The following is a 26,521-nucleotide window of genomic DNA, read 5'->3' on the forward strand; positions in this document are numbered from 1 at the left end:
TCCTGTGAGATCAAAACAGTTATGATGCCAACTTTAGGATCAAAGAAGAAGGACAATCAATCCAGATCGGACAGATACTCCGATGACTTGCCACAGGTAAGATTTCAGGTCACATACTTAGACAAGGAAGCAAGCATCAAGCAGTAAGTCATTTTAGCAGCAAGTATATGGTCCTAAATGACTATGAAAGTTTCAAATCAGTGCTTCTGAAAATCAGCCCTTTGCTTCCATTAATGTCACCTTTGTGCAGGAAGAGGGAACACAGTTTGGTTTATGGGAGTCTCTCAAGCATATCTTACTTCCTCAATTTAACCTGACTCCCCTGCTGTTTGAAGTTTCCCGCAATGAACCTGACCTTTTTTTCTCAGAAATGAGGCAGACAAAGACTTATTTAAGGAAGTACATTCCTGTAATCTATCTTACCGATGCAGATGCTGACTTTGCTTTGAAACACAATTGTTCTTCTTTACAATTCCAGAGAACTGGGCCTGACTTATCTGTCTCTCTTATCAACCTCGTTAATAATTAACAGAAGATTTTGTAAAATATTACTGATGCAAAATAATGCAAGCCCTAAAATGAGGTTTGAAAATGGCTTTGTAGTAATACTCTAGGATTTGTTTGTTTTTTGTCACACCACCATGCATATTTTGGGAAATACTAATCAGACTTGTTAACGGTATACGGTATGCTTAGTTCACAATGGAGATAACTTATTAAAAATAAAGAACACTTACTTTGTCATGCTTTCAGTTGAGCAATGACATGCAGCTGAGCATCATGAACAAGGTGAAGAGCGGAGAATTGTCCATCGAGGATGCTCTGAACCAGGCCAGGAAGGACGTGACGCAGCTGCACCAACAGAAGACAGTGGCTGAAAAGGTATGAGCATTTTAAACATAGTACCTCATTAGTTCAATGGTTGTGATTCTGAAGTTCTCATGTCGACCTGATTTTGAGTATGGCGTAATTTTAAACTCTATTTTGATAAAAAAAATGGGGGTCTATCACATAGCGGGTCTTTAAAGCTATTTCACTGAAAAAAACTGTTGAAAACAACATGAAAGCAGTGAAAATGAACCAAATCAATTAATTTAAACAATGATTTCATGTTTACAACCTTCCCCATCTCCACAACACATATACATGAGAGAGGCATCAATCGTTTGATCTAGCACCCTGTCGCATTGATGTGTAATCAGTTCAAAAATATAATCAGCACCTTACATTGCTTTGTGAATGATCTACTTGGGATCTCTTGATAATATTGTTGTTGACCTGCTCAGCCTGCTGGATCAGTTTTAAAATAAATCTGTCTGTAACCAGTTTGATTAGCCCAGTTGTGATTTTATGCAGGAATGCGGCAGACATTTGATTAGCCTTAGCAGGAAACAGATAGAGGACAAAAGACAGTGTCTTTGTGATGCTACTTGTTGTTCACTAAGAGTTCTTACCATTACGTATTCATGTCTGACATTTGGGTTTTTTGTCTGTTGTGCAGGAACCCCAACCCTCACAGTACAACTTCAGTGTTCACAAACACAGCCACTACAGATGGCAGAAGAGGGTTCTTCAGGTGAGTTAAAAACAACAACAACAACAACAACAACAACAACAACAACAGAAAGATGATTAAAGTCAATATTAGTTTGGGGTATTAGCATGCTTACATTTGCTACGTTGCATTACAATGTACTAAAGTACAACTGAGGCTGATTGGAATGTCATTTGCTTTGCAGATAAATGGTAATAAACCAAAGTATTGGACTTTGATAAGGTGTGGTATGTGAAAAACTAATTGATGGGAAAAGCGATTAGAATGCATCCCGAGGGGGACATTAACATGTGAACCCACCCCAGGACAAGTCAGGGGACCAACAAAGTCAGTAGGATTCTTCCTCTGGGGACCACAAATGTCTGTAAAAAATAGAATCCATCCAATAGTTTTTGAGATATTTTAGGGGGGACCAGCATGCTAGCATAGCTACAAAACTCAGAGGATCAAATATGATCATTTTTTCTGTGTTACAGTAGATGTGCGCTAATACACTAATTCAAAACCTCTCTTTGTGACAAACCCAGATCGATTTCAAGACCAAGAGGCTGTGCAGTATTGAGAAAGGCATCATCAAACGAGAACTTCCCTTCCCCAATGTCAAAAGTTGTGATGATGGAGTGGGTTCTAGGTTCACCATTTCCTTTAAAGAACATCATGATTATGAATTGGAGGCCACTTCACTGGAGGACAAACACAAGGTAAATTCATACTTAGTGTGTACACCTGCATCTGTCATTTACAATGAATTAATTTGCTAAGGCTGGGAGATATGGAGAAAATCAAAAATCACAATCTTTTTTGAGTTTTGATAAATAATCATCACTAATGTGGATATAATGACTGAGCGGGAAAAGGCAAACAAAAGCACAGCCAGAACAGTCTTCAGAAAATAACAACATTTTACTGTAATGCATCCTTTTAATCCAGGAAAACACAACACTTATGACATACTAAGATATCCACATATCGATATAACATTGATATATTGCCCTGCCCTTATATGTGTCATGAGGAGGAAAGGCTTGTTCCCTTTTTCAGTTCTGTTATTGATGTTTACATTGGGACTTTTTTTCCTGATTCTCAGATGATGCAGCTCGTGAATCAGATCATTTATGGGAACATCTACAGTGACAACACAGAAACACGTCAGCAGCCTCAAGCATCACAGAGCCTTCAGGAAGGCGTCTTGTTGCTGCACCGGGGCGGCCTGGCATCATTCAGATGGGTGAAGTACGGACGTGTCCTTATGATTGTAAAACAAATACACAACAAATGTACAGCAAAGTTAACGATCAGAAATTATTTGTAGCCACATGGTATCACCCACATTCTCAGTAGATATTTTTAATCACGGCTGTGAAGTTTTGTTCTTCTCACACTATAGAAGTGACAAAGCTAAAGACATGTTCTAAGATTGGTAAAATACCCTAATTTGAGAAATACTTTTTCTGTTATAAAATTCTTCCACAGAAAAGTTAAATTAACTTATTTAAATGTCTTAAAATGTACATCTACTCATCACAAACACACTTTAAGTGGAGCAGAACTTTGAGTGTATATACTCAAAAAGTCAGTATGTATACTATAAGATTGCTTAACTGTATGTGCTCTTTTCAGCTGTGAATTAGCTGTAAAACATTAAATAGAAATATTTTGAAATATACTCATTTGCTTTCTTGCTTAAAGTTGGGAAGATTTGTACTACCCTAATTTCTGTACACTATGAAGCTTGACCCAGCAGGCTTTAAGCTTAGCTTAGTGTACAAACTGGAAACAGGCAGAAACAGCATGGTTGTTAAGGTAACATAATACATCCACAATAATTAACTAAGTAATAATTACAGAAATGCCAAACAGGTTTGATGTTATTTAAAAACAGTGTCACCATTACATTGCTATTCCACAAGTTATTGGATATTTGTATCCCCAATATTTCTATGAGCATCGGCCTCAGAAATCCAGTATTGGTGACTATAGTACAGAACGGTAGAATACATGGATTTTTACTAAGGTCCTGTTGTTGTGTCTTACATTACCTTCTCCCTTTTGTTCCAGATATGAGGTCCAGCTGCACCCAGGTCAGCTAACACTGGTCCCCTTTAGGTGGCGAGGCCCCGCTGACACTGAGGTGACATCCTCAGTGCCCTCGTCCATCGTGATTCATCTGTCAGATGGCGACACCAGTGTACAGAAACCCAACAGCTCCGACGCATTCACTCTGATCACCCACAAAAACGAGTACCAGTGAGTGAAGATTATTAAGATGTGGAAACAAAGAGCAAACAGTTAATCACATCAGCTATTTCTTTAAATGGTAAAAGTGTGTAATTTTGTGTAATTTCAGTCAGCAGTCTATTCTGCAATGCATTCTGGTAAGGATGTTATGATTTTAGTTGTTTGTAAGCATTGTTTGGGGAAGACTGCTGGCCCTATTTTCAGGAAACTTTGTGGAAGGGTTTTGCATTTGCGAAGAAAGAAATCATTAGATTCTGGAGTAGCTCGGAATCACGCTGTGGATACAGAAATTATTTTTCACTTTGGTTGACATTACGAGATATAGCACATGACCTTGCCGGAGGTCTGCGCTCTCTGAGAGCCCTTCTACTTTAAATTGTTTCACTTATGATGCAGCTTTGTTTGAGTGAGGAAATATAGGTCTCGAGTCGTGACTTATCTCAGCTAATGAGGGAAGTCGAGTTAAGTTCTCTTTATTTATTGCAGGTTCCGGGTCCCTGTACCAGATCAAACAACTGCCCCTGGATCCGTCCAGATGGAGCGAGATGCTTGGGTCAAGGCCATTGACAAACTGTGTTCAGACTGGAAGAGGAGGTCCATGGGTGAATACACGTGCATGGAAAGAAAGGATCTACGACATCTCAGCATAGCCGAAACCGCAGAGGACACCAATGCAGATCTTGAGCCAAGTGGTGAATTGGGTGGTAGAAATACGACTTATCCTCCAGTTGATTCTGAAAATGCAGATCCCACTTCTGGCGGTGGAGATCACTTATCAGCCGATGACACGAGTCAAAGATATCCCTCAGCCGATAGAGCAAAGCCTGTTCCTAAACCTCGCAGCAAGAGTGACACGGATGTTATCAGGCCTAATATTTTGTCTCTTGTCCCATCACCAACCTCCCCTGATGTCTTTGCCTTATCTACGTCCACTTTCCCTCCACCCACACCCTCCAATACTATCCTCACACCCACTTCCCCAGTACCAAAGCCTCTTAACCAGGAATCAGGTGCGTCTGTTGCGAAAGTGCCTTCACCCCCGAGAATCCCAGCCCCTCCACCTTTACCCTTCAAATCTGCGATGAACACAAGAAAACCACGTACCAAGGCTTTCCACTGGGACGTAGTTGGCAAAGAGAAGGTAACTGTCACAGTTAAACTTCATTCATCAGAGGAAACTAAATTACTAGTTTTTTCTATATTTACGTATACAGTTTACAAAGTGTCTAATTAGTGGAACTTATTCACATTTAAATGCAGTGTTTTATTATCGTGGCAAACACTGAAAGGTCAGTTTCTACTTGGTTTCACTTAATTGTTCCTCATATTGCATCATTGCTGTGAATTATTCTCTGTTTTGTCTGTCAAGCTATTGCTTCCCTAGTGTTGCTCTTTTGTAATGTTCACATTGATTTCCTCATATAATGGAGTTGTCTCAGTCCTGAATTAATTTGTTTCTTGGCAGATTGCAAAATCATTTTGGACACAGGAATGCAACGGGAGGATTGAAATCGACACATCTCGCTTATTCGAGCAATTTGCCGTTAAAGATCTGGGGACGTTAAGTGCGGCTGAGCCGAGCAACACCCAGCATATTATGCTCAACCAGAAGATTGCACACAACTTCAGTGAGTAGCTCACCAATTAATGTGTGTCTGAGTGTTGAGGTAAGGTTGCATATGAATATTGTCCGCTGCAATAGATTAGAATTTCCCAGCATATATCAACCAAAATAGGCCTTATTAGGATAATTTCATATTGTAATGAAAAGGCATTCTACTGGAGTATATGTTAAAAAAAAGGAGCTTATTCTTTCAGTATATTAGAAGTTGTGGTGTGAAATAAAACCCAGCAGAGTGGAGCACCACATAGAAAGAGTAACCAGGATCTCTGCAGAAGCAGTGTTAATGTTAATTAGACTTTAATTGCCCAGTAAATAGCAAGCTGACCTGAGAACTATTTTAGGGTGTGGCCTATAAATGCTGCCATTCAGCTTTTTTAAAACAATGGTTGAGACTGTACTAATGCTACAATAGCAGATGGAAATTCCTACTATGTGTCTGCAGGGGGCAGTGTGTCACCAATCCTGCTATGCCACAACTTCCCTTGCAACCTGCAGAGCCATTGTGAAGTGGAACACATTCTCCATCTCCTCTAATGGCTTTTCGCTTTTGATTAACTGAGTGTACGTGGCTTGTATATTCCAAGACCAAAGCCAGGGGAGAACAACCTCAGAAACTTCCCTTCACATCGTCTCCAACAGGCAAAGACACTGTGCAGTGATACAGATGTGGTGGTGGTGGGCTGCTAAATGGAATCAGTGTGAGTGTGCAGACTGGCGACATAATTAGAGTTCACATGTTCATGAAATATGGATAGGGTATCTGAGCGACAGCCGCAGCGATTTGCTGTCTCGATAGAGAATATCCCAGCATTCAGAGTTTGTGCTCCTCCCTGACCTGGAAACTTTGGTTGTGTCAGGAGCAGGAGCTGATTGATGACAGCCTGCAGGCAACTCAAGGCCATGCATCTTTCTGCTGCAAGCTTTAGAAAAATGTAGGCATTTGAAGAACAAGGGAAACTCTGTATCTCCCTGTCTCTCTTCCTTTGGTCCTATTAACACTTTGTAGAAAGTGATATTTATGCAGTGTCAGAGGAAGTACTTTACGCAAGTAAAAGTAGTATGACTGCATTGTAAAAATACTCCATTACAAGTAAAAATCATGCATTGAAAATGTCATCTAAGTATTATCACCAAACTGTTCTTAAACTATTAAAAGTAAATGTTTTCATAATCCAGAAAAATGGCACATTTGAATGTGACACTTTTATATATTAAATTATTTGAATATTATTACATTGTCTGGCTGTAGCTTGTCAAGCTTAAGCTTATTTTAATTATGTTAAAAACTACGAGGTAGTTTAGCCTTTACATGTAACACTGCATTATATTTATAAACTCACATGTTTTGTGTGTAAAATCTCATTTACTAGTAACATCAGTGAAATCAGGGAAGTGAAAGTACAACATTGCCCTCTGAATTGTAGTGAAGTAGAAGTATAAACAGCACACAATTCTAACACTCAAATAAAGTACAAGTACCGATTGTACAGCACTTGAGTAAGTATAACATTACGCCCCTGCAATTGAAGCTATTGACCTACTACAACTATACTTTAAACAATTTAAAAGATAATCAATAAGAGTTTTTTCTTAAATAATACAACCAGAATCTGACCAAAGGGGGCTATTTTCTCACAAGAACCCCCCGAGAATTCAGATCTCATTGAAGCCACATATGAGGGAAAAAAAGGTTAAAAGGACCTCTTTCTGTCTTTCTCTCTCTCTCTCTATCTCTTGGCATCTCCCACACAGACTCACTCACACACACCCGCCCTTCGCTTGTTTGCATGTTTATCACCACAAACCTGCCTAAACTTGTGCTGTATATAAAGCTCATATCCAGTTCTTTGCCACGCTATTTATTCATCTGATCCCATTACACTGGGAGCCAGTATGCATGCAAAATCTTTTTATATTTTGTCAGACTACACCTCTATGAGATGATATCGCAAGGTGATCAATAATTAACGAACAAACTCGGAACTGTTAATTAGCATCAGACATAAAGCTGGTACTCTTATTGTGTCCACAGCTACTTTAACAACATTGTGATGTTTGCTTTCACACATGGAGGCAGATGGAGTTAGACAGCTTGAGCAGGTGGTTGTATTACTATTGTACTGCGGTTTTGAGTGGTTTTCTCTGGTAATCATCTTGATCTTTGTGGGCAAGCAAGACCATCAGCTATGCAGAGAATCCACAGAACAATGCTGCAATGATCCATGTACTAATGTAGAGTATTCTAAGTGCGCTAAAGAAATCCAAAATACTTTTGACAACAAGTTTGTAGCTCGTATTGATTATTATGATTGCGTTCTTAATAAAAAAATACCTACAGAGCAGATGATGGACAGAGATACAAAGTTTTTGTGTGGACATCTGTGTGGTGGGATTCTCTAGCACTACTGGCCACCACAATGATCAAATCAGTCACCAGTCATCTATAATGTACAGAAGTAGTTGAAATATGATAACTTCTGTTCATTAGTTGCAAAAAGCCAAAATGGCGACGGCCCTAACCCACAATGGTGTTTACCAAAACGCCAAACTTGAGGATTCAAAACACAGACCAATGTGTGATGTCACGATGACTATGTCCACTTCTTAAATACAGTCAATGTGCACTACCATGTTCCTATGGTAGCCCAAAACGGACAGACCAAACCCTGCTAAAAGCCACCAAATCCTACACACTGTCCCTTTAATGCATGCTGTTGTGAAAAATATAGGATAATTCGACCTCTTTGGGTTTCAAACAGTTATTTAAATAAAACCATCTGAGATGTTTAGAGGGTAAATGTGGCGAAACTGCTAACAAATGTGACAAGAGACCTCAACTACACTACTTTCTTAAGGGGTCACACATCAAAACCAAGCCAATAAAGTATTTTCTTTTTAGAAAAGCAAAATTGTTTTAATGTAAAATCTTAATCTGAAAAGTAAATTTTGAATATAGTTGTCACATATTTACAGTGATTTAAGAAATACATATATGCTCCCTATCAAAGCAGAGCAGAAGGAAGAAAGAAGTCCAAAAACAAAAGTGTACTTTAACTAAGAGGAACTGTCATTTTGTGTTGATTTTGGCAGTCCTTGTGGACAAAAACGGCAGTGTTCCTGAGCACCAGAGTCCCTTAAAAGAATGTTTCCTTTTACTGCAGCAGGAAGCCCTGCTGGAGTCTGAGCTGAAGGAGTATCTGGTGAACCTGCGTGCTATAAATCTTTACATCAGATTTCATTGGAAATTGTACCCAATGACAGGCATTCAGAATAACTATGTATAAATATCCAATATTCTCGCTGATGTTCTTGTTTACTAATGGAGGTCATATAGAGGCGTCAGTATTAAATTAAATTTCAGTCGTCAGTATTAAATTAAATTTCAGTCAAAAGTTTCTAATAGCAACTTTATGTTAATTACTTGAGTGAATCTCTCCACTTCAGTGTGAGACCCATTGTGATTTTGTATGATCATGCAGTTCAGATCAGTGCATTTCTGTTAGGATTGCGTCTCCAACTACCTTGGTGATTTATCTTGAGAGCCCCTATGCATGCAGCCTATTTAATGACTGGAAATGAGGCACTCCTAATTAAAAGTACACCTGTGGCTCCCTGCGCCCAGTGGGATACGCTCTCCATGTCCGTACTCTAATTTGCCAGGGCAATGCCCAGTTTGTCTGAGTGCCAATCAACAAAGGGCTTGATTTGCACCAGGCAAATGGGCCAGGCGGCTTACACTCACTCTTGAGAACACTAGTAGTGCTCAATATTATTGGTGATATTTGATGTTAAAAATGTGACACGTTGTAAAACTGACCATGTATTTTACATACATGTCTTGAGATTTCTGAAGCTGGCTCCTAATGAATGCTTCTCCCAGCTCCTGAATTATGCATAGGCATTTTCTGTATAACAAAAAAAAAAAATCACATCAGCTTGGACTTGATAGAATGCAAATTTGTGCATTTCCCTTAGGCATTTTGGGGAAAGTAATTAAGCAAAGGACCCTTTGTTTTCAGAATGCTTTTTGAGTCATTTCATTGCAGGATAAGAAGACTATCTGTCAAGAGAAAAGCTTTCATGTTCCATTGCGTTTGTTGACATTTTTCAATGTATTGTTCTTCTAGACATTTTCCTCAAAAGTTTTCCAGTGCAAGCGGGAGAGCTGAAGGACAAACTGTTCATTGTTAACGAGGAAGATGGAGGCCTGTCTGATGAGCACATCACCTCTCTGAGGAGGTATGACTTTGCGCCAAAAAAACTCCACTGATTTGTATTCATTCCTGATAGTGTCACAACTGAAGCCGAGAGGTGAATTATTTTTTTTCGCCCCAAGTTCATGAGCGGTTGATGTGTGTTTTCATTGGCAGACACAAAACCTCTGAAAAACTAGCAGCTTAGCAAATCATCAACAAGAGATGTGAGTGCATAATACAGTCAGGCCAATGTGAAAGGTTTGCACAGCCGTCTTTACACTGTTCTAATACTAAAGAGCAGATGCCAGAACCTTTTACCAGAGCAGCTTACTAATAAAACTTTTATCTCTGGTTATTTGCGGAGATGGAAACTATTGACATGCCCCTGGGAATTTTACACTGGAAATGGGTAAAATGTTTCCCGACTCTTACTTGCAGTTTAGTCAGTGGCTTTAAACGCTAACCTCCTGGAAGGGGAGTGATCTAATGTACTGTGTGGAATATTTTATTTATTCTATGAAAATATAATATATATTTTAATGCGCTTCGGTGTAGGCCTGAGGAATACAATTTTGAAAGAACCACTCCCAACAGGTGCTGCAATATTAATGGCCTGTGTTACTCCAGTGGCACATAGCCTGGCTCATGAAAAAGTGAATGCCTGTGGTTTGAGGTCAAAACCCACAGAAATGACAGGAGGAGGAAGTCCAATTTAAGATGGGCAGGGTTCAAATTCAGTACAAGCGACTAAATGGCTTCTCCCATCAGCGTTTTGCCGTTTGTTAAATAGAAGTTGACCATCAGTGCTACTTGGCTTTTAATCACATGCATTTCTCCGGGCCACTGGAAATCAATGTAAAGGCATCAGTCCAAGATTGTGAGCTAAATAGCATGTGATGACATAAAGAGGCAGAATTGTTAAGTTTGTCAGATAAAAAAAGAAAAAAAACAACTGGGGTGGGGGGTTCTATTGAAAGTATAGAGTGCATCAGGGATGTTTGCATCACACTGGTTCTCTTGACCAAAAAGCCATGGGGATTTCTCCTTTTTCCATGAGACTGGTGTTCAGCGTGATGATGTTTAGTAGTCTCAATTAGCCACTTTACTTGATTTTTTTCATAGAAAAAACCATCAAAATCCCTTGAGCTTGATTTAACCACAGACCTTATTTCAGGCATCTAACCAAAATACCATCCAAACATCCCAATGTCTTCAACATGAAGGAACCAGAAGTGCAGAAATGCTGACATGTCCGTGTTTTGGGACTCATTCCTGAAGCACTCTAAAATTATCGATTTTTAGAACATGGACTCTTTTATGTGTATCAGCCTATATATATTTATAGTTTTCAACATATTGAGGGGGCCCTAGGTGTTAATTAGTGTGAGACCTCTCATAATTTCGCTAGTTGTAGTAATATCACTAAAATAAAAGCCTAGAGGTACCTCAAATAAAATAAAGATTCTAATAAATTGTACAGCCAATTAAGTATATTCCATCAGTAGCAATAACAATCCATAACCCAATATAAAGTAGACCAGAACACATTTTCAACATGCACTCTTTCCTCAAAGCAATACATTGTCACCATGGAAGCTACAGGCATCACTCTGGAAAGACAGTTTCTACATTTGTGATTGTTGCCAAGCTTCTTTCTATTGAGTTATAAGTTTTCCTTTTTATGTTTATTCTTAACCCTGTGATAACAGTGTTCTTCCTGTTTCCTGTCTGATGTGGACCCTTAAAGGGCTTTAATCAGTATTTTGATGATAACAGCGTATCAAGTGACTACGTGTAAGAAAATATGTTATGTGTAGGTCCTTTAAGTGTTTTAAAAACTAGTTATGCATCTAACAAAAGTAGTGACACTGTTATGTTTGCTTTTATGTTTAAGGTACATCCCCACGTTGAGTGATGTGGAGATGTACAAATCACACAAGGGACCTGTGTCAGAGCTGCATATTGTGGACCAGTACATGATGGAGGTACAGTTTTTCGTTCCCCATACCAACTAGAACTATGAGTACCAGAATTAAGATTGTAATTTCCTTTGGATTTGATTTGTGACACCATGAACCACGCAGAATCTAGCCTTTTCTTTAGGATGGGCTTGTTGGGTGGACATTCACCTGCCTCCTCTTTCACACACTGTGGGTGTCATGACAAGCTCTTATGAATTAATCTGATTATCATCTTCCAGCATGCCTGGCAGCCATCTGACTCATATGTAGTTGGCTAAAGGCTGCAGGAGGGGTAACAGATGAACAGCAGGATCAGCCCACAGTGCCTTTCAGGAATATTTGACACCATTCATAAGAGATTTCATACGTTAGAGAGAGGGCAGCTTCACATATGGAAGCTTCACGTTCTTCTGGAGGCACAAGCCTTCTCTGCTAGACTGCAGTCTGAATACTACTTAAAAAAACATAATACTCAGTATTGTTTACTGCTGTCGACTAAAGCAGGCATTCAAATATTGCACTTAATAGCAACTGAGATCTTTTGAAACTTCTAAGATTAGAGGTGATTGTTCACTCCTTTGAGATATTTTTCTAACTCTAATATTCAGTAATTCCAGCTATTTCCCCCCTAAAACCCATTAAATTATAAATTTATAAATCTTCACAGTTTGACCATTTTTAGCATTATTATTACTTGGAGAGAAATGTGTCCTCCACATGATACACAGGATAGTCAACCTCAGCTGCACCGCACATTGTTTACTTCAATACACCAGCATGTGTCTGCTGGTGATTTGCAATTGTGCTTTTTAGCCACGCTAGCGGTGTGGCTCCACTAATGCCAACTTACACTGACTGAAGTGATCCCTGACAGATTTTAGTGAAATTACTTTACAACTACTCAATGGCTTGCCATGAAGTTTGGTAAACAAATTCAGGTTCCTTTCAGGATAAAATGTAATACCTTTGGCGTTCCTGACTTTTCATGTTGAGTCATCATCAAGTCAAACGTTTAATTTGTCCAATAGTTTGGTTCATGAGCAAATGTTGGCAAAACCAGTAGCATTCCCACCAGCCTCAGCTTTAGTTTATGTTGAATACTGATTAGCAAATGCTAGGATGCTAACACGCTAAACTAAGATGATGAACGTGGTAAACATAACTGCCAAACATCAGCATGTTAGCATTGTCATTGTGAGCATGCTACCATTAAAATTGACCGCAAAGAACCTCTGTGCCAATGCATAGGCTCACCGAGATGCTAGCATGGCTGTGGACTACCTATTCTTGTTATGTTTTAGACGGTACAAAATGTCTAACAGTTCTGAATAACCACTTTCCTCTCAGGATGTGTGCAGAGAATACAAGAGTGGTATCTGGGAACAAATGTTCTACCATTAAAGAAAACTAAAAGCATTTTAGTGTGGAAGCACTGACCGTTTCCCTTAGTTAAATCAAACCCAAATAATCCTTTGCAGAGAGAGAGTGTGTTGCGCTATACTGTATGTGAGGTCTTTGTATGTTCTTAAATCATGCCCGTCATGATTTCTCTGGGAACTTAAATCCTGTGCTGTGCCAAAACAGAGAGAAGAGTATTTATTTTTATATCTAAAATGCGGTTAACATAACCGTTCCTGTTTGAGGATCGGAGTTACAGCCAGCAAAGTACCTGATAATGTGAGTACTTTAAACTCGGAATGTGTGAACACAGTTTTTGCACAGGAGGAGTTAAGATGTAAATTAATACCTTGGCATGGAATCAGCGTGATCTGTTAACCTTGCATTAAACATTTTGAATGTGTCAGTAAATGTGCCAAGACGAGAAAAACGCTGCTCGAGTATGATGGGGATAACATATATTTTTAGAAATAGCCAAACAATTACATGGGACTTGATTCCTTACACTAATCCTAATACCTATCCTTAACCATCCGTCAGACCAGGTGCCCTTTGGCTTTTGGGAGATGGTACATGAGCATGAACGAGACTGTCTGACAATGTGGAATGATTTATTAGAGGTTAGCACAGACTCAAAGGTCGACTAGGCAGCTCAGCCAATCGTTTCAAGGTGTCAAACCTTCAGTTTCTCTGTTAAATCAGCCTGTCGACAGGCCTTCAGCACTCCACTTTTGCCTGAGGTAATATCGCCAAAGAACTTGAGTTTTGAGAACAAGCTGCAACAACTTTATCTCCCTGCAGCCCTGCTTTTAAGATAATTCTGAATAATCACATGGAAATAGGTTGTGTGATGATGCGATAATTGCACGTCTTCTGTATACACACAGCTCATTACACTCACATCTAATCTCTGCTACAGATGTGCAACATCCCCTGTCTGAGCACACAACTCGACCTGCTGCTGACTCTGAGAGAGCTTCCGATCAGCATGAACGACCTGCAGCCGGTGAGTTTACACAATCATTTAAGAAGTCAAATCAAAGGTTGAATCAGAAGTTGAGCTTGATTTGTAGTCTGTTCCATTCCCACAAGCTGAAAAAGGCTAAAACCAAATGTATTCCTTAATGCAGATGGTAATGCTCAGCTACACCGTGGCTTTAGACATAAATGAAAAGAACATCTGGGGAAAAACTGACTTTAATACATAAAAGCTTTATTTTCCTTCAGTGTGAATTTTATGTTTGAAGTGGTCGGTGAAGTAGTTTCTGTTCTATTGGCTGGATAGTTAAGAGTCTTGAAAACAGAAAGGCATGAGAGCCACTTTAAGACACCTCTCTTCATTTGAAGGAGAAGAAAAGATGGATCTTAATCAAATCAAGTCCCATTTTTCTGTAGGTTGTGCACAAAATACAAAGTTTCTATCTTTATCAGAAATCCAATAAAAACCCACTTTGGGGTTATCACTGGGGAAAGCTGTGGAAAAATTCATGTATATAACTTAATTCAACAAACTTCTGAACTGTCTTCAAAGACAAGTAGTCTTAAATTAATACAGATAAAACGTAATAAAGAAAATTTAATTATATATTTGTATTTGTCGTGCAAGGAACATTTCAGGCTCAGACTAATTGTTAACACTCTTACAGTGGATTGTTTATTTTGGACTGCAGGGTGTGAAGATATTGCAGTCAGACAAGTACACCTCCCAGCTCCTTGACTTTTTTTATGCGATTCTCTCAAGCCTCTGTTCCTTTCTACATCAGTGCTCCAGTCCTAATCTGCTGTCTGCTGACTGTTTGAGAACGAAGAGAAACAATGGATAAGAATGATGGCACTGTAACCCATCGACTCTTACAGTAATTTATCTTATTCTAAAACAAAGATAGAAACATATTGAGTGCTGGCACGATGTCTTGACAAGAAAGATTAGCAATGTCATTAAGTTTCAATTTGCTCTTGGCTTTTTCCTTCTGATATTGTTTCTCTTTCTGCTGCATTGAAGCTGAGATTAATTTACAAAAAGGTAGTTTTTGATCAAACCTTAGTATTTGCTTGCAGGTACTCTATTGCTACAAAATATGATGCTCTCTAAGATACAATCCACAGCGTATGTTCCAAGCATAAAGAGGTTAGGGCCCTCTCTGTGGCAGACTACTCTAAATCCGTCAATTTTCCAACATGACAGACTTCTTAAGGCAGAAACATTAAGGAGGATTTACTCGCCACTTTACGTACACAGAGGCTTTAGAAAGAGGAGATGGAGAAGTCGCCACCTGGGGGGATGTTTCTCACCTATGATGTGCTTGTTGCTTCGTCTCACTGCCAGGATGTCAGGTTTAATTCTGCATTGTGGCCCTGTCTTCTTCTTTAAGCTGTTTGCTGTGCTAGGTGTGCAGCCATTTCAAAATATAAATAGGAAGAGGCAAAAACACAGAACCAAAGCCAGTGATGCAGTAGACAGGGAGACAACCCCTGAAACTGTGATGTACAGTACTGACTGGTGAAACCAAAAGTAGAGTTTTCAACAGTTTTGTCAATCGCTCCTCCTTGTTCCAACTGAAGTCAAATTGAGAAACAAAAATAAGAGATTCTTTAGCTTCTTGTGATGAATTTCAGAGATAAATGGAAATGTGGCCAGCGTAAAGTCATGATAGGGATTTATATCAAATCCTTCAGATCTGATTGGATAACAAAAAAAAAGAAGCTAATACGGAGCGACATGGAGCTGTAGTGAGGAACTAGGCTGTTGACCTGCCTCCACCTAACCCCATTAATGTGCCAGAGTGTCCCATAGGAAAGAGGGGATGTGCTGGTATTTAGCAGATGTGGGGAAGATGACAAGCATTTGCAAAACCAATCAGTTGTTTTTCATCCTTTATGTCATTTCTCTGGTTAAACAGAAAAATACTTTTTGAAAACAAATCTAACCTTTGTGTCATGTGTTTTCGAGCGTGAAATTAGCTCACAAAAAAACCAAAACAAAGGTAGCAGTTTGCAAAGAAGGCACGGCACTAGAAAACTTACTTGAACAAGACAACGCTGATGGTTGCAGTTTGCTTAATCTGAGTTTTCAAACATCCATCCATTTTCCTGCAACCTGCTTATCCAGTTAAGGGTCGCAGGGGTGCTGGAGCCGATCTCAGCTGTCAATGGGCGAAGGCAGGGTTCACCCTGGACAGGTCGCCAGTCTGTCGCAGGGTTGACATATAGAGACAAACAACCATTCACACTCACATTCACACCTACGGGCAATTTAGAGTCTTCAATGCACCTAAGCTGCATGTCTTTGGACTGTGGGAGGAAGCCGGAGAACCCGGAGAGAACCCACGCTGACACAGGGAGCAAATGCAAACTCCACACAGAAGGTTGTCCAGCCCGGGTATTGAACCCTGGCCTCTCTTGCTGTGAGGCGACAGTGCTAACCACTACAATACCGTGCAGGTTTTCAAACATAACTTTTTTTTTTTTTTTTTTTTTTTACAAGGAAAAAAAGACTTCAAGGATGCATAGGTTTACTGTTTAGTCTGGAAAAAGCATGTTGGGTAAACTTTCCCCATCTCTGATCAGTGCACAGCTGCTTCCCTGAGCTTTTCTATAGAAACCATTTAGAACTGTCTCCCATTCTGGGGATGAGACAGTCCTGAATGGGGCTTGGATAGGGGTATTTAGATCAGGAGGTGGAGGACAAGGGAGCGCTGAATAAATTAGAGCACAGCCATGCTCCTTAATACATGTACCCAGAGCTTTTTCCAAATGAAAACACACACACACACACACACACACACACACACACACACACACACACACACACACACACACACACACACACACACACACACACACACACACACACACACACACACACATAAACACACCCTCATCCAATGATACTGCTCTGCTAGCTAAGACCATGCACGGCCATGACCCACAAGCTTTACACGATCAAATGATCAAAGGGGTTAGCTAGTTGCCCTAAACCACATTTGATTGGACAAATGTATGTACAGGCATTTAAGTTTAAGAAGAATTATCCAAAATATTCAAACTTTTTCACAGAGAACAAATAGAAATTTGACGTAAAACACTGTAATACAATTTGTTTGACATATATTTGTCAAATACCAAGAGATAACTGAACAATTAACACAAGGACACGTGATTAGAACTTGTGTTAATTCTGTTTTTAATTTTTGTGTTTTTAAAGAAACCGCCTGCTTACAACATTATGTTTATAATTTGTTCAGATTTAACTTAAATACCAAATCAGAATGCACGCTAAAAGCAGGTAACATGACGTTGGGCTGAGCTGTTCCATTTATGTTTTATAAAAACTACAATAGTTTGCTTTGATGGTACAGATGGTTCTCTGCAAAGCCAGAAGATATAATGTAGCTGGATTATCTGCTTTCTTTTCTGTGTAATTGAGGCTGTCCCACTTGCAGGTTTTGGGAAGTTATTCTTAAAACAGGAGCATATGGTGGGAGTGTTGTTGCTTTTAGACAAGCTGACTCATAGTAGCATAGTACTTTGTCAAGGACTATGATTCCCATAGCATCAACTTATTTTTCTTCCAACACACCATTGGCAAAACCTAAAATCCCACTTCCATTTCTTTTTTGGTATAATTTGTATCCATATTCAACAGGAGCTGTTTAGAACTGGTTGAGCATGGACATTTTGCGATATTCTAGAGGGATATTTGTACTTGACACAATTGCATACCAAATAATGATCTTGCCAAACAACAAGGCTCTGATTATTCATTTTATGAGGTCAAATGAGGTGCTGAGATTGCTGTTTATCTTGATAATGTGAAATACTGAAGCCTTGAGTTATTTTTTTCTAGCACTCACAGGCTCAATGAATAAAAACACCTGCATGTGGTTGGATTACAGAACAAAATGATTTTGCTCTATGCCTCTGTGTGTTTTCCTTTCAGCTGATTAACCAGAAGATCAGAATGTGCACGCAGCTGAACAACTGCAGGTCATTTGTTTCGGTGCTGGAGTACCTCCTCGCCATTGGCAATTACCTCAACGAGAACACCAGGAAGGAAAAGGCCAAGGGATTCCGCCTCTCCTCCTTATCTAAAGTATGACTCCTCCACTGTTGCTTGACCTTTGATAGAGTTGCAGCACAAGGCTAATAAGACTACTCATTGATATACACAGCAGGATTTCTCTGCATCTTCCTCCAACTTTCTTTTTTGCTCAGGTTCTCTCAGGTCTCTGACACAGTCCTTCTGACAATTGTGTCACTACCTGGCGTCACAAGAGAAATTAAACTTTGCACAAAGTGTGGCCAGAACATCTTAGAAGTGAACCATCATTAACTATAGTCAGTCAGAGGATATTTTTACAACACAAATGTCTAAGACAGTTTTCTGTTTTATTTAAAAAGGTACAATTTTACCTTTTTTGGAGATATGAGTATTCACTGTGTTGCCGAGAGTTAAGCCCCTACTCCACTGGGCAATGTCCTCCGCTCACTTTAATGAAGCCAAGGCCTCGTGTTCCCTCAGAGGTGTTTCCAGGTCTAATTGAGAATAGTAAACTGTTGCTGCTGGAGACAGGCTCACATCAAATTAATGGCCGCCTGCTCCCAAGAAAAATGCATCGAGGTTATCTCAGATCTTGGTTTGGTTCTTGTTTTTTTATTTGTGAGCGTCAATACTTGGTGCTTGTCTTGTATATGTAGTCCTCGGAGACTAGCTAGGGCCTTAAATTGGTAAACAACATAACCTAGAAAAAGATTATGAGGGTAAGCAAAGTCCACCAAAGGGACTCGTGAATGTTTCCCTTTTTTAAATTATTATTTACAAAACTTTTCACTCTAAACGAATGAGAATCTGTAAAAGATAACAAATATATATGTGTGAATGTAAATGTGGGCCCATCCAATTAAATATCTATTTTGCAAATATATATTATCACCAACATTTCACATTTAAGAGTCCTCCATAAGTGCCACAAATGGCGAACTACTCAAGTCCAGTCGGTTACTTTATATAGGCCCATTCATTTTTGTTCTTATAAAAGCACACATCTGTTTATGGGCTTAATGAATTAACAAATTTTCTTTATTTACATTGTGCTTTTCTTTTGACTAATAAATTGTAGAGGTCGATTGTTCCCTGCCTATAGGTGTGAAGTGTATCAATAGAGAAGAAAAGGGAGTGAAAGTGTTGAAATATAAATAAGAAAATAATAAATTAGGTTGAATGATGGTTAATTAGTTACAAGTTATGATCAGTCAGAAAGAGACATGGTTCTAAATATAAATAGCTATTTACAGACTGAGTGGGCTTAAATGCACAATAGCGCTAATTGTGGTTTACAAAAAGTCACTACATGTTTACAATTGTGTAGGAAAACTCAGTGAAATATGCAATAATTAAGATCACTGCATATGATGGAATAGTGCCATTACAATTTTTCCCAATGGCTGGCTCCTCCATTTCCTTGTAGAAAGCACTGTTCCTGCAGCTTTGCATGCTGCATGGGTGCCAAAATGATTTGATTAAGCTAAGCAAAATGGAGAAGGGCCTCACATTGGTCTTTGCCTGGGGCCTCCAAATCATTAAAAGTCCCTGCTCACAGCAAGGTATAAGCATAGTTATTTAAAATTAAAAATCCAAGGTAAACCTTTATTGAAGATACTAAAACACAACGCAATGGACATGTGGGATAGAAAAAAATGTCTCTTGATTAATGTCAACAAAATTCTTTCCCTGCCCTTCAGTTAGAAAAGATATTTGTAAAAGCAAACAAAAGGGTAGATTTCTCAGTTCACGTTTGTCTTGCTTCCTTTATGCTGTATGTCCTTGTGCTGTGTGAAAGGTAACTAAAGGTTTGTACAAGCCATGCCCTTTATTTAAACTCTGTGTTTTTTCCCTCTCCAGCTCACCCAGCTCCGTGGGAAAGAGAGCAATTTCACCTTGCTCCATGCCCTTGTGGAACAGATCATGTTGCATGAACCAAGCCTGCCCACTTTTACCCAGGAGTTGACAGAATTTGAAACTGTCCCAGGAGGTATTTGCTAATCACAATTTGATCAAAGCTGTAAAAAAAAAAAAAAAATCTGTGCGGTACTTTTCAATTGAGGTCTATTTAGTGAAATGTGTATTTTCTGACTGTGCTACTTTTTTTCTTCTCTTTGTTGGACAGCTTCCATCAAAGGCCTGACCGCAGAAGTAGATGGTGAGTAGATCACATTTTACTACTGTGCCCAAAGACTGTTGTTCTCGTATTTGCTGAGATCACTGTAATACTGACCCTAACTTTGTGTAATTGTACTTTCCCTATACTTTGTTGAAACACCATGATCTCATTCTCAGGGAAATATAGATAATAATAAATAAAGATGATGACTTACAAACTGTTGCTACAAGCACCAATATGGCACTACACAGGATCACACAGGAGACAGCATCTGATTTAAAACAGCTATTTGCTTCAGTGGTTGAATATGATCGATGGTAACCAAGGTATGTGTGTTTGTGTATTTCTTCAGTCCTGAAGAATGAACTGCAGAAAGTCATTCAGTATAAAAAAACATATAAGAAGAAAGGAGTTCATCACCCAAACTTCTCCAAAGACCTGAAGGTGAAGTAATAAATCCTGTAATAACTATGTTGTCTTGCATTCATTTAAAAAAATGCAATGTGTCTTCTTGAAAACAAACACAGTATTGATTGCATTTCTTCTTGTAAAAATTAATTGTTTAAAATCTGCTTTGTCTAGCTAATAGTGGTCGTCTTCTCTTCTCTATTGGTACATTGACTGCTACACAGATCCTTTACGGGATGCTACAACAAGCTAACTGTTGCGTTGGCTAACTCAAGGAACTTGCTACTGCTTGATCAAAAGGGAAACATATATATGAATACATTTTAACTATGTTTTAAAGATGTGTTCACAACATGCATGGTTTAATTTATTTTCTAATATGCCACTCACTATAAGTTATCACCCCAAGGGAGGTAGTGCTCCCTTGAAGCAATATTTTGTTTTGCCCAATCACACATTGGCATGAACAAAACAAATTGATTTTATTAAATGAATATAAGAGGTCCTGCCCTAAGGAAGGACAGCATGAGCCCGTCCTCCTCTGTCCTCCACCACCACTTCATTGTGCAGGTGTTGAAGCATTTTAAATCAGATTGTTTTTCCAAAGAAGTCAGAAAAATATTTTATGAATGACACCAAGAATTACATTTATATATATATAAATATTTACACACACATTCAATGTAGGCTATGCAGGGTTTGACCCATAACAGATTGCAATAAAGTTTGAGCAATGATTGTCTGAACAAATGAAAACTCACCAGGACTCCATTGTGCTTTTCTTTATACCCTAGGCTGCAATTGAAAAATATAACACGGATCTCTCTGTACTGACGAAGACATGTGAGGAGATGAAGAAACTCTACTCTGTCATACTGGTAATCCATGAGTTATTATTTCAATATCTCTTTTGTACAGCCTCACAGATGGATAGTTCTCTGTTCCAGTAGTGTCTAGATGGCCCTCTTCAGTTATTTGTCATCTAACAGTATCTCCCCTCCCACACACTGGGAGAGTACATCATTTTACAAGGAAGAAGTCTCTGGGGATACTTTACTCTCCAATAGGTGTCCTTCAGGGCTTACAGCGGGATATAATGTATTTGACATAGTGATTAACTGTGGCCTACACATTATTTAACAGCAAATGTAACCGATTTGTGGCCTTGAACTACTCTTTATTTACTCCTTTGGATCATTTCTTCATCCTGACCCTTAAATGTGCGATGTCACATCAATGAATGGTCTACAAAAATATGAGAAAGCTGTGAGAGCATCACAGATGGGTTTCTTTCTCTTTTTTTTTTTTCGTTTAAAAAGTATTAGCACATACCACAACGTTCTTCGGTTTATTGCGTTTGTGGAAAAGTAGTTCATATTTGGAATAATCATTTTGTCATTATTGGTATCTCATTTTAAATATATTTGTAACATGTTACAATGAATTCATTCATACTTGCACTATTATTTGAGTGCTCTCTGGTTTTGACTGGACTCTATGAGACCAAAAATGAGATTTTTTTATGAGAAGTTTACTTGCCTTTAAGCATTGTGTTGAGATTAGATCACTCATAAAGAAAATTCCTCTGTCACACATATCAGATTTAGTGGAGGTTCTGATCCCTTTGTATTCTTTTATTGCATCGTCACACAGCCCAGGACATTTCTTTTGCTCACCAACTTGGTTAGATGAGGTTTATAGAGCTCAAGCCTACTTTTGACATCTTAACAGGTGCTATGTCTTTTTTACCCACCAAAAACAATCAATACAAAAGTAATGCCCATCTTCACTCTTTCCCCATATCGCTATGTACAATCCATCATCAAAGAGAGTCCAATTACCCTTCCCGCTGTGTTTGAGCACTGAGATATTATATTGAGAGTTGTGAGCTTTAGGACTGACAGGGAATTGGGTTGTATTAAGCCCACAATTAGATCCCTGTGTACTGCAAACTTTTCCAACAATTCCCACACTAGTAAGCAAAGGGGGAGGTGAACACAGTCAGTGCTATATAGTAAGTGCTCATAATACTAGGGATATCCTTCCGATACTCAATTTTGCAGCTTTGTTTTCACTACCAACATTGTCTCAACCCTTCTGAATCCTTTTCTAACTCCTATAGCTCACCTTTGTGACTGGTGGATATTTTATAAGAAAAATCAATAAAGTAGGCTGTAAGGGTTTTCACATGCATCGACATGGCTTTCAAAGGAAGAGTTGGATATTTCTGTAAAAATGCATATCGGCTTTCTTGCAGAGAGTGAGATGTACAGTAAATATGAAGCTACAACCAGTAGCTGGTTAGCTTAGCTTATCATAAAGACTGGAAACAGGGGGAAACAGCTAGCCTAGATGACTTCCTGGTTAAAATGACTTCCCTTGGCAAAGATAATAGTTTTGTATATAATTCCCCTACATCCACAGTTTGTTCATTTGTGAGCTGTAGAAGTTTCTGCAAGTTTTCAGTCTTTATGAAAATATGAATGGTTTCTGCTCTCAGCAAGAAAGCCAAGAGTAAATGTCAACCTACAATCCGGTGGCATACATATTTTTTGTGTAGCTTCCATTAAGACATTACCACCCAAACTGGGTTGGTTGTACATTGACACCACATGAAAACACCTTGCAGAGTATGTACTAGACAATCCTCTTAGGAAGGCATCTTCTCCCAAGTAAGCACATTTCCCAAAATGTCAAACTATTCCTTTTAGTGAAAGATCCTTCCGAGATAAATCCTTAATATTTCAGTATTGTCCTTATTATTCTTCACATAAATCACTCCTCCATGTATTATTGAAAATGGTCCAGTGGTTTAGTGGCTGTGGCCTTTTAAAATGTAACAATTTGACCTTTAACTGTAGTGTCCCCTTCAGGCCATGAGTTGTTTTTAATCATTAGGCAGCAGTGCCAAAATGTACCATCATTCCTGCATGTTTAAACGAAAGTTGGACCAGTGGAAATATTTAACATACTGTATATTTTCGATGATTTTTCTTACAGTGAACAATTACGTTTGAAATGTTATTTTTTATTTTATTTTAGCATATCCCAGTCCATTCTGTCGTCTGTAAATACCAGAGCAGCATGCCATCAAGCATCACTCTTCCAAGTTTAGACTAAATCAGACCAGTGGCATTTAAAGATGGACACAGCCTCATTCTTAGTCCACAGCCCCACCTGCGTCCCTCCTCCTCTCCTCCCCTGATTTCACTGTTTGGGGACACTGTTCTAATATTCTGTGTGTGAAACCTCCTGCATTTACAACAAACCCCTTCAGGAGCATTGGAGAAAATGATTGAGACTGACTGGGCTGTAGTGTCATGCAAGAGAGCAGAAGGTTGGGGGAGAAGGTGACATATTTAGTCACTTGTCATGGGGAGAATTCATAATGATGCCCTTGAATAGCAAACATGCATTTTTTTAAACATTGAAGAAGCTCATGGAAATTTGTAGTGCGTTTTTAGGCCCTCTTTTGTATGTTATTTTGGAGGCATGATTTTAAAAAGTATAATGATAACTAGTTACGTTCTAGGCATAAATCAAAAAGGCTGATACAAACTAAATATATGTATCACTACAGAAAATCTTAAATACAAACTTGTGTTATCTATCAATCAATCAATTTATTTTTCACATGAAATCGTATAAGGTACAATTCCAGTTATTCTCCGAAAGTCCTTCAACTTGTGGAATGGGGATAAAAAAAACATTATCTTGCAGCTCATCTATACTTTCAAAATGTTATCCAACACAATTGATCAAATTCTGATAGCGAAACAAATCATTTTGGGGCGATTGTGACGCTCAAAACAATTATCCACTGTTTATCGGCTGCAACTGTCCATGTTTGCCAAATGGCTAGTACACCACTGCTTGTTAGTAAACTGTCGGCTGTGGTAAGTAAGTGTAACTCGCAACTGACTAGCAGAGCCACTGATACTATGTGCTCTATTTTCTATATGGTGTTAGGGGAAGATTTATGCAAAGAATGGCTCTATTGCGCCATGATTTCAGTACTGCCCAATAAAAAAAAAAAAAATGAAATCCCCCCAAAAATGTGACATGGTCTCAGTACTCTATATTTTACAGTCTTTCCCATGTTTTTTAACAAATATTTTCTCACATGTATGTGTTTAGAAGCAAATCACAGATTGTACTTTACCTTGACTTTTAACATATTAAGAAGTAAAGAATAGCTTGAGCCTTAACTTCAACCTGCAAAGTCAACAGCATGCAATGAGCCAATTAGTACACTTAGCCACTGTGACCCTTTCTGATAAAATTTGACTTGAGAATCACAAACACATTTTTTGCCTGCGACCCTAAACCCCCTAAGGGTTAGTATTAATTCAGCATAGCATGTGGACCTGGTTATATAAGTGCACTCAAGGAATGGATTTCATGCTGAGGCAGTATATGAGCTAATTATATCAAAAGACCATTGTTAAGAAGAATTTGCATGACCCAGGCACCAGTTAACTACTGAAACAGAATGCGGGTGCTAATTATAAAATATTTTTCATAAAGATCAAAAGGTCTCAGAATGTGTAATTCCTGTTGGACAAAAGTTTTTTTAAATTTCCAAGCAACTAATCATGTTTTTTCCTCCTGTCAAGGTTAAATTCGGTGAACCGGCGGATCAAGACTCTCAAGAGCTCTTTGGGTTGATCTGTCATTTTATCCACGAATTCAAGGGGGCCCATGCGAATGTTCTATGAGTTACATGAGTACTTATGAGAAACCACTGAGACAGCAGCGATGCCTTTTAAACAAACCAATCAGGTCTTATTGTCTTAGTCTCAGGTCAGAAACAGTAAGACACCCACACAAAAAAATGTTTATATAACTTTTAATGCAGTATTTAACATTAAAGTTATGGTATAATGATTTTGGTAGCTGTTTGCATTTTTTTCTGTGTACAGATATCTTATTTTACAAAGAGCTGTGGATGTGTTTCATTGTATAGACATGCATTATGAAGTTTATAGTGATGCCCATGCACCTGGTCAATGGGATGTCAATGGAAATCAGTTTTGTGAATATTAAATTGAAGTTGCAGTATTTCATGTCAGAAGTTGGTTTGATTTGTATTAACTTCATTATTACTGACTTTAATTTTGAGAGGAATCAGTAATGCAGGATTTGCAACTCCTGGATGCTAATGTGTGTCGCTGCTACTCACAGCTGTCTGCTGGCGGAGAAACAAAACAAACATCACTTTGGAGCCCTTCTGTACTTTGTGTGTATGATTATTTTGAAAATGCAATCGTGCTGTGGTCAGGGACGTTTTCCTATCCCAGCGCTCCTGAGGAGCTTCAAGGCTGCCACTTATTAAGGAACACATACCACTGTGGCATGAAGAGAAACACAACATTCCTCTTAAGATAGAAATATATTTTCAGGCAGAAAACTCCAGTTCTGACGAGTGAAGCCAATGCAGTAGTGTCTTAAAACTTGCATTCTCTCTAATGGCCAGCAGGTTGTAAAAAGAAGTCTAATTGTATGATAGTCTATTAGAAAATGACCCTACTTTTCATTTGATTTATTACCACAGGTAACAGTGTAAACATGAGTTAATTGTCCCAATCACCAGTTTCAAGTCTTCTTCAATACATCATGATGTCCTTTTAGTAAATGATGGTACCTTTTAGAGTAAAATAGACCATAAAGCCGAGTATGCTTTAGGGCGGCTGTGACTGACAGGTCGCTGCAGCTACCAGAGCAGTATGCAGTGTCTCTATGTCGCTCCTCCGCATTCAAAATATGGTAACTTCCGTTCACTGGTTGCAAATGCCAAGATGGCGACGGTGATGGCCAAATCATTGTTAAAAAAAAAGCACTATTTACATTTCTAGGTTGGTCTTAAAAATCTTAATTTGAGTATATACTTTGCCAGCCACATCAATTTTTTTTACAGGATATTCAACCTTTGTTTCCTTAAAATGCATGTAATACTTGACTTCTTTCTTAACAGGGCTTGT

General features: G+C 38.7%; 1 protein-coding gene across 1 annotated transcript; it reads left to right on the top strand.

The window, feature by feature from the left end:
- On the top strand, positions 1 to 26,521 carry LOC129099788 (uncharacterized). Its single transcript, XM_054609165.1, has 17 exons — positions 1 to 96; positions 754 to 882; positions 1,502 to 1,576; positions 2,083 to 2,256; positions 2,643 to 2,788; positions 3,614 to 3,802; positions 4,280 to 4,934; positions 5,259 to 5,421; positions 9,545 to 9,656; positions 11,508 to 11,598; positions 13,892 to 13,978; positions 17,912 to 18,064; positions 19,874 to 20,003; positions 20,139 to 20,171; positions 20,485 to 20,576; positions 21,335 to 21,418; positions 25,157 to 26,521. The coding sequence occupies exons 1-17, from the start codon at positions 22 to 24 to the stop codon at positions 25,256 to 25,258; spliced, it is 2,490 nt and encodes an 829-aa protein (XP_054465140.1). The 5' UTR covers positions 1 to 21; the 3' UTR covers positions 25,259 to 26,521.

This window comes from Anoplopoma fimbria, chromosome 12, assembly GCF_027596085.1.
Source record: "Anoplopoma fimbria isolate UVic2021 breed Golden Eagle Sablefish chromosome 12, Afim_UVic_2022, whole genome shotgun sequence".
NCBI lineage: Eukaryota > Metazoa > Chordata > Actinopteri > Perciformes > Anoplopomatidae > Anoplopoma > Anoplopoma fimbria.

Coding starts and splice junctions, on each gene's coding strand:
- LOC129099788 (XM_054609165.1), top strand. CDS start 22: ATGATGCCAACTTTAGGATCAAAGAAGAAGGACAATCAATCCAGATCG. Junction 4,935..5,258: donor ACGTAGTTGGCAAAGAGAAG/GTAACTGTCACA, acceptor GTTTCTTGGCAG/ATTGCAAAATCATTTTGGAC. Junction 21,419..25,156: donor AACTCTACTCTGTCATACTG/GTAATCCATGAG, acceptor CCTCCTGTCAAG/GTTAAATTCGGTGAACCGGC.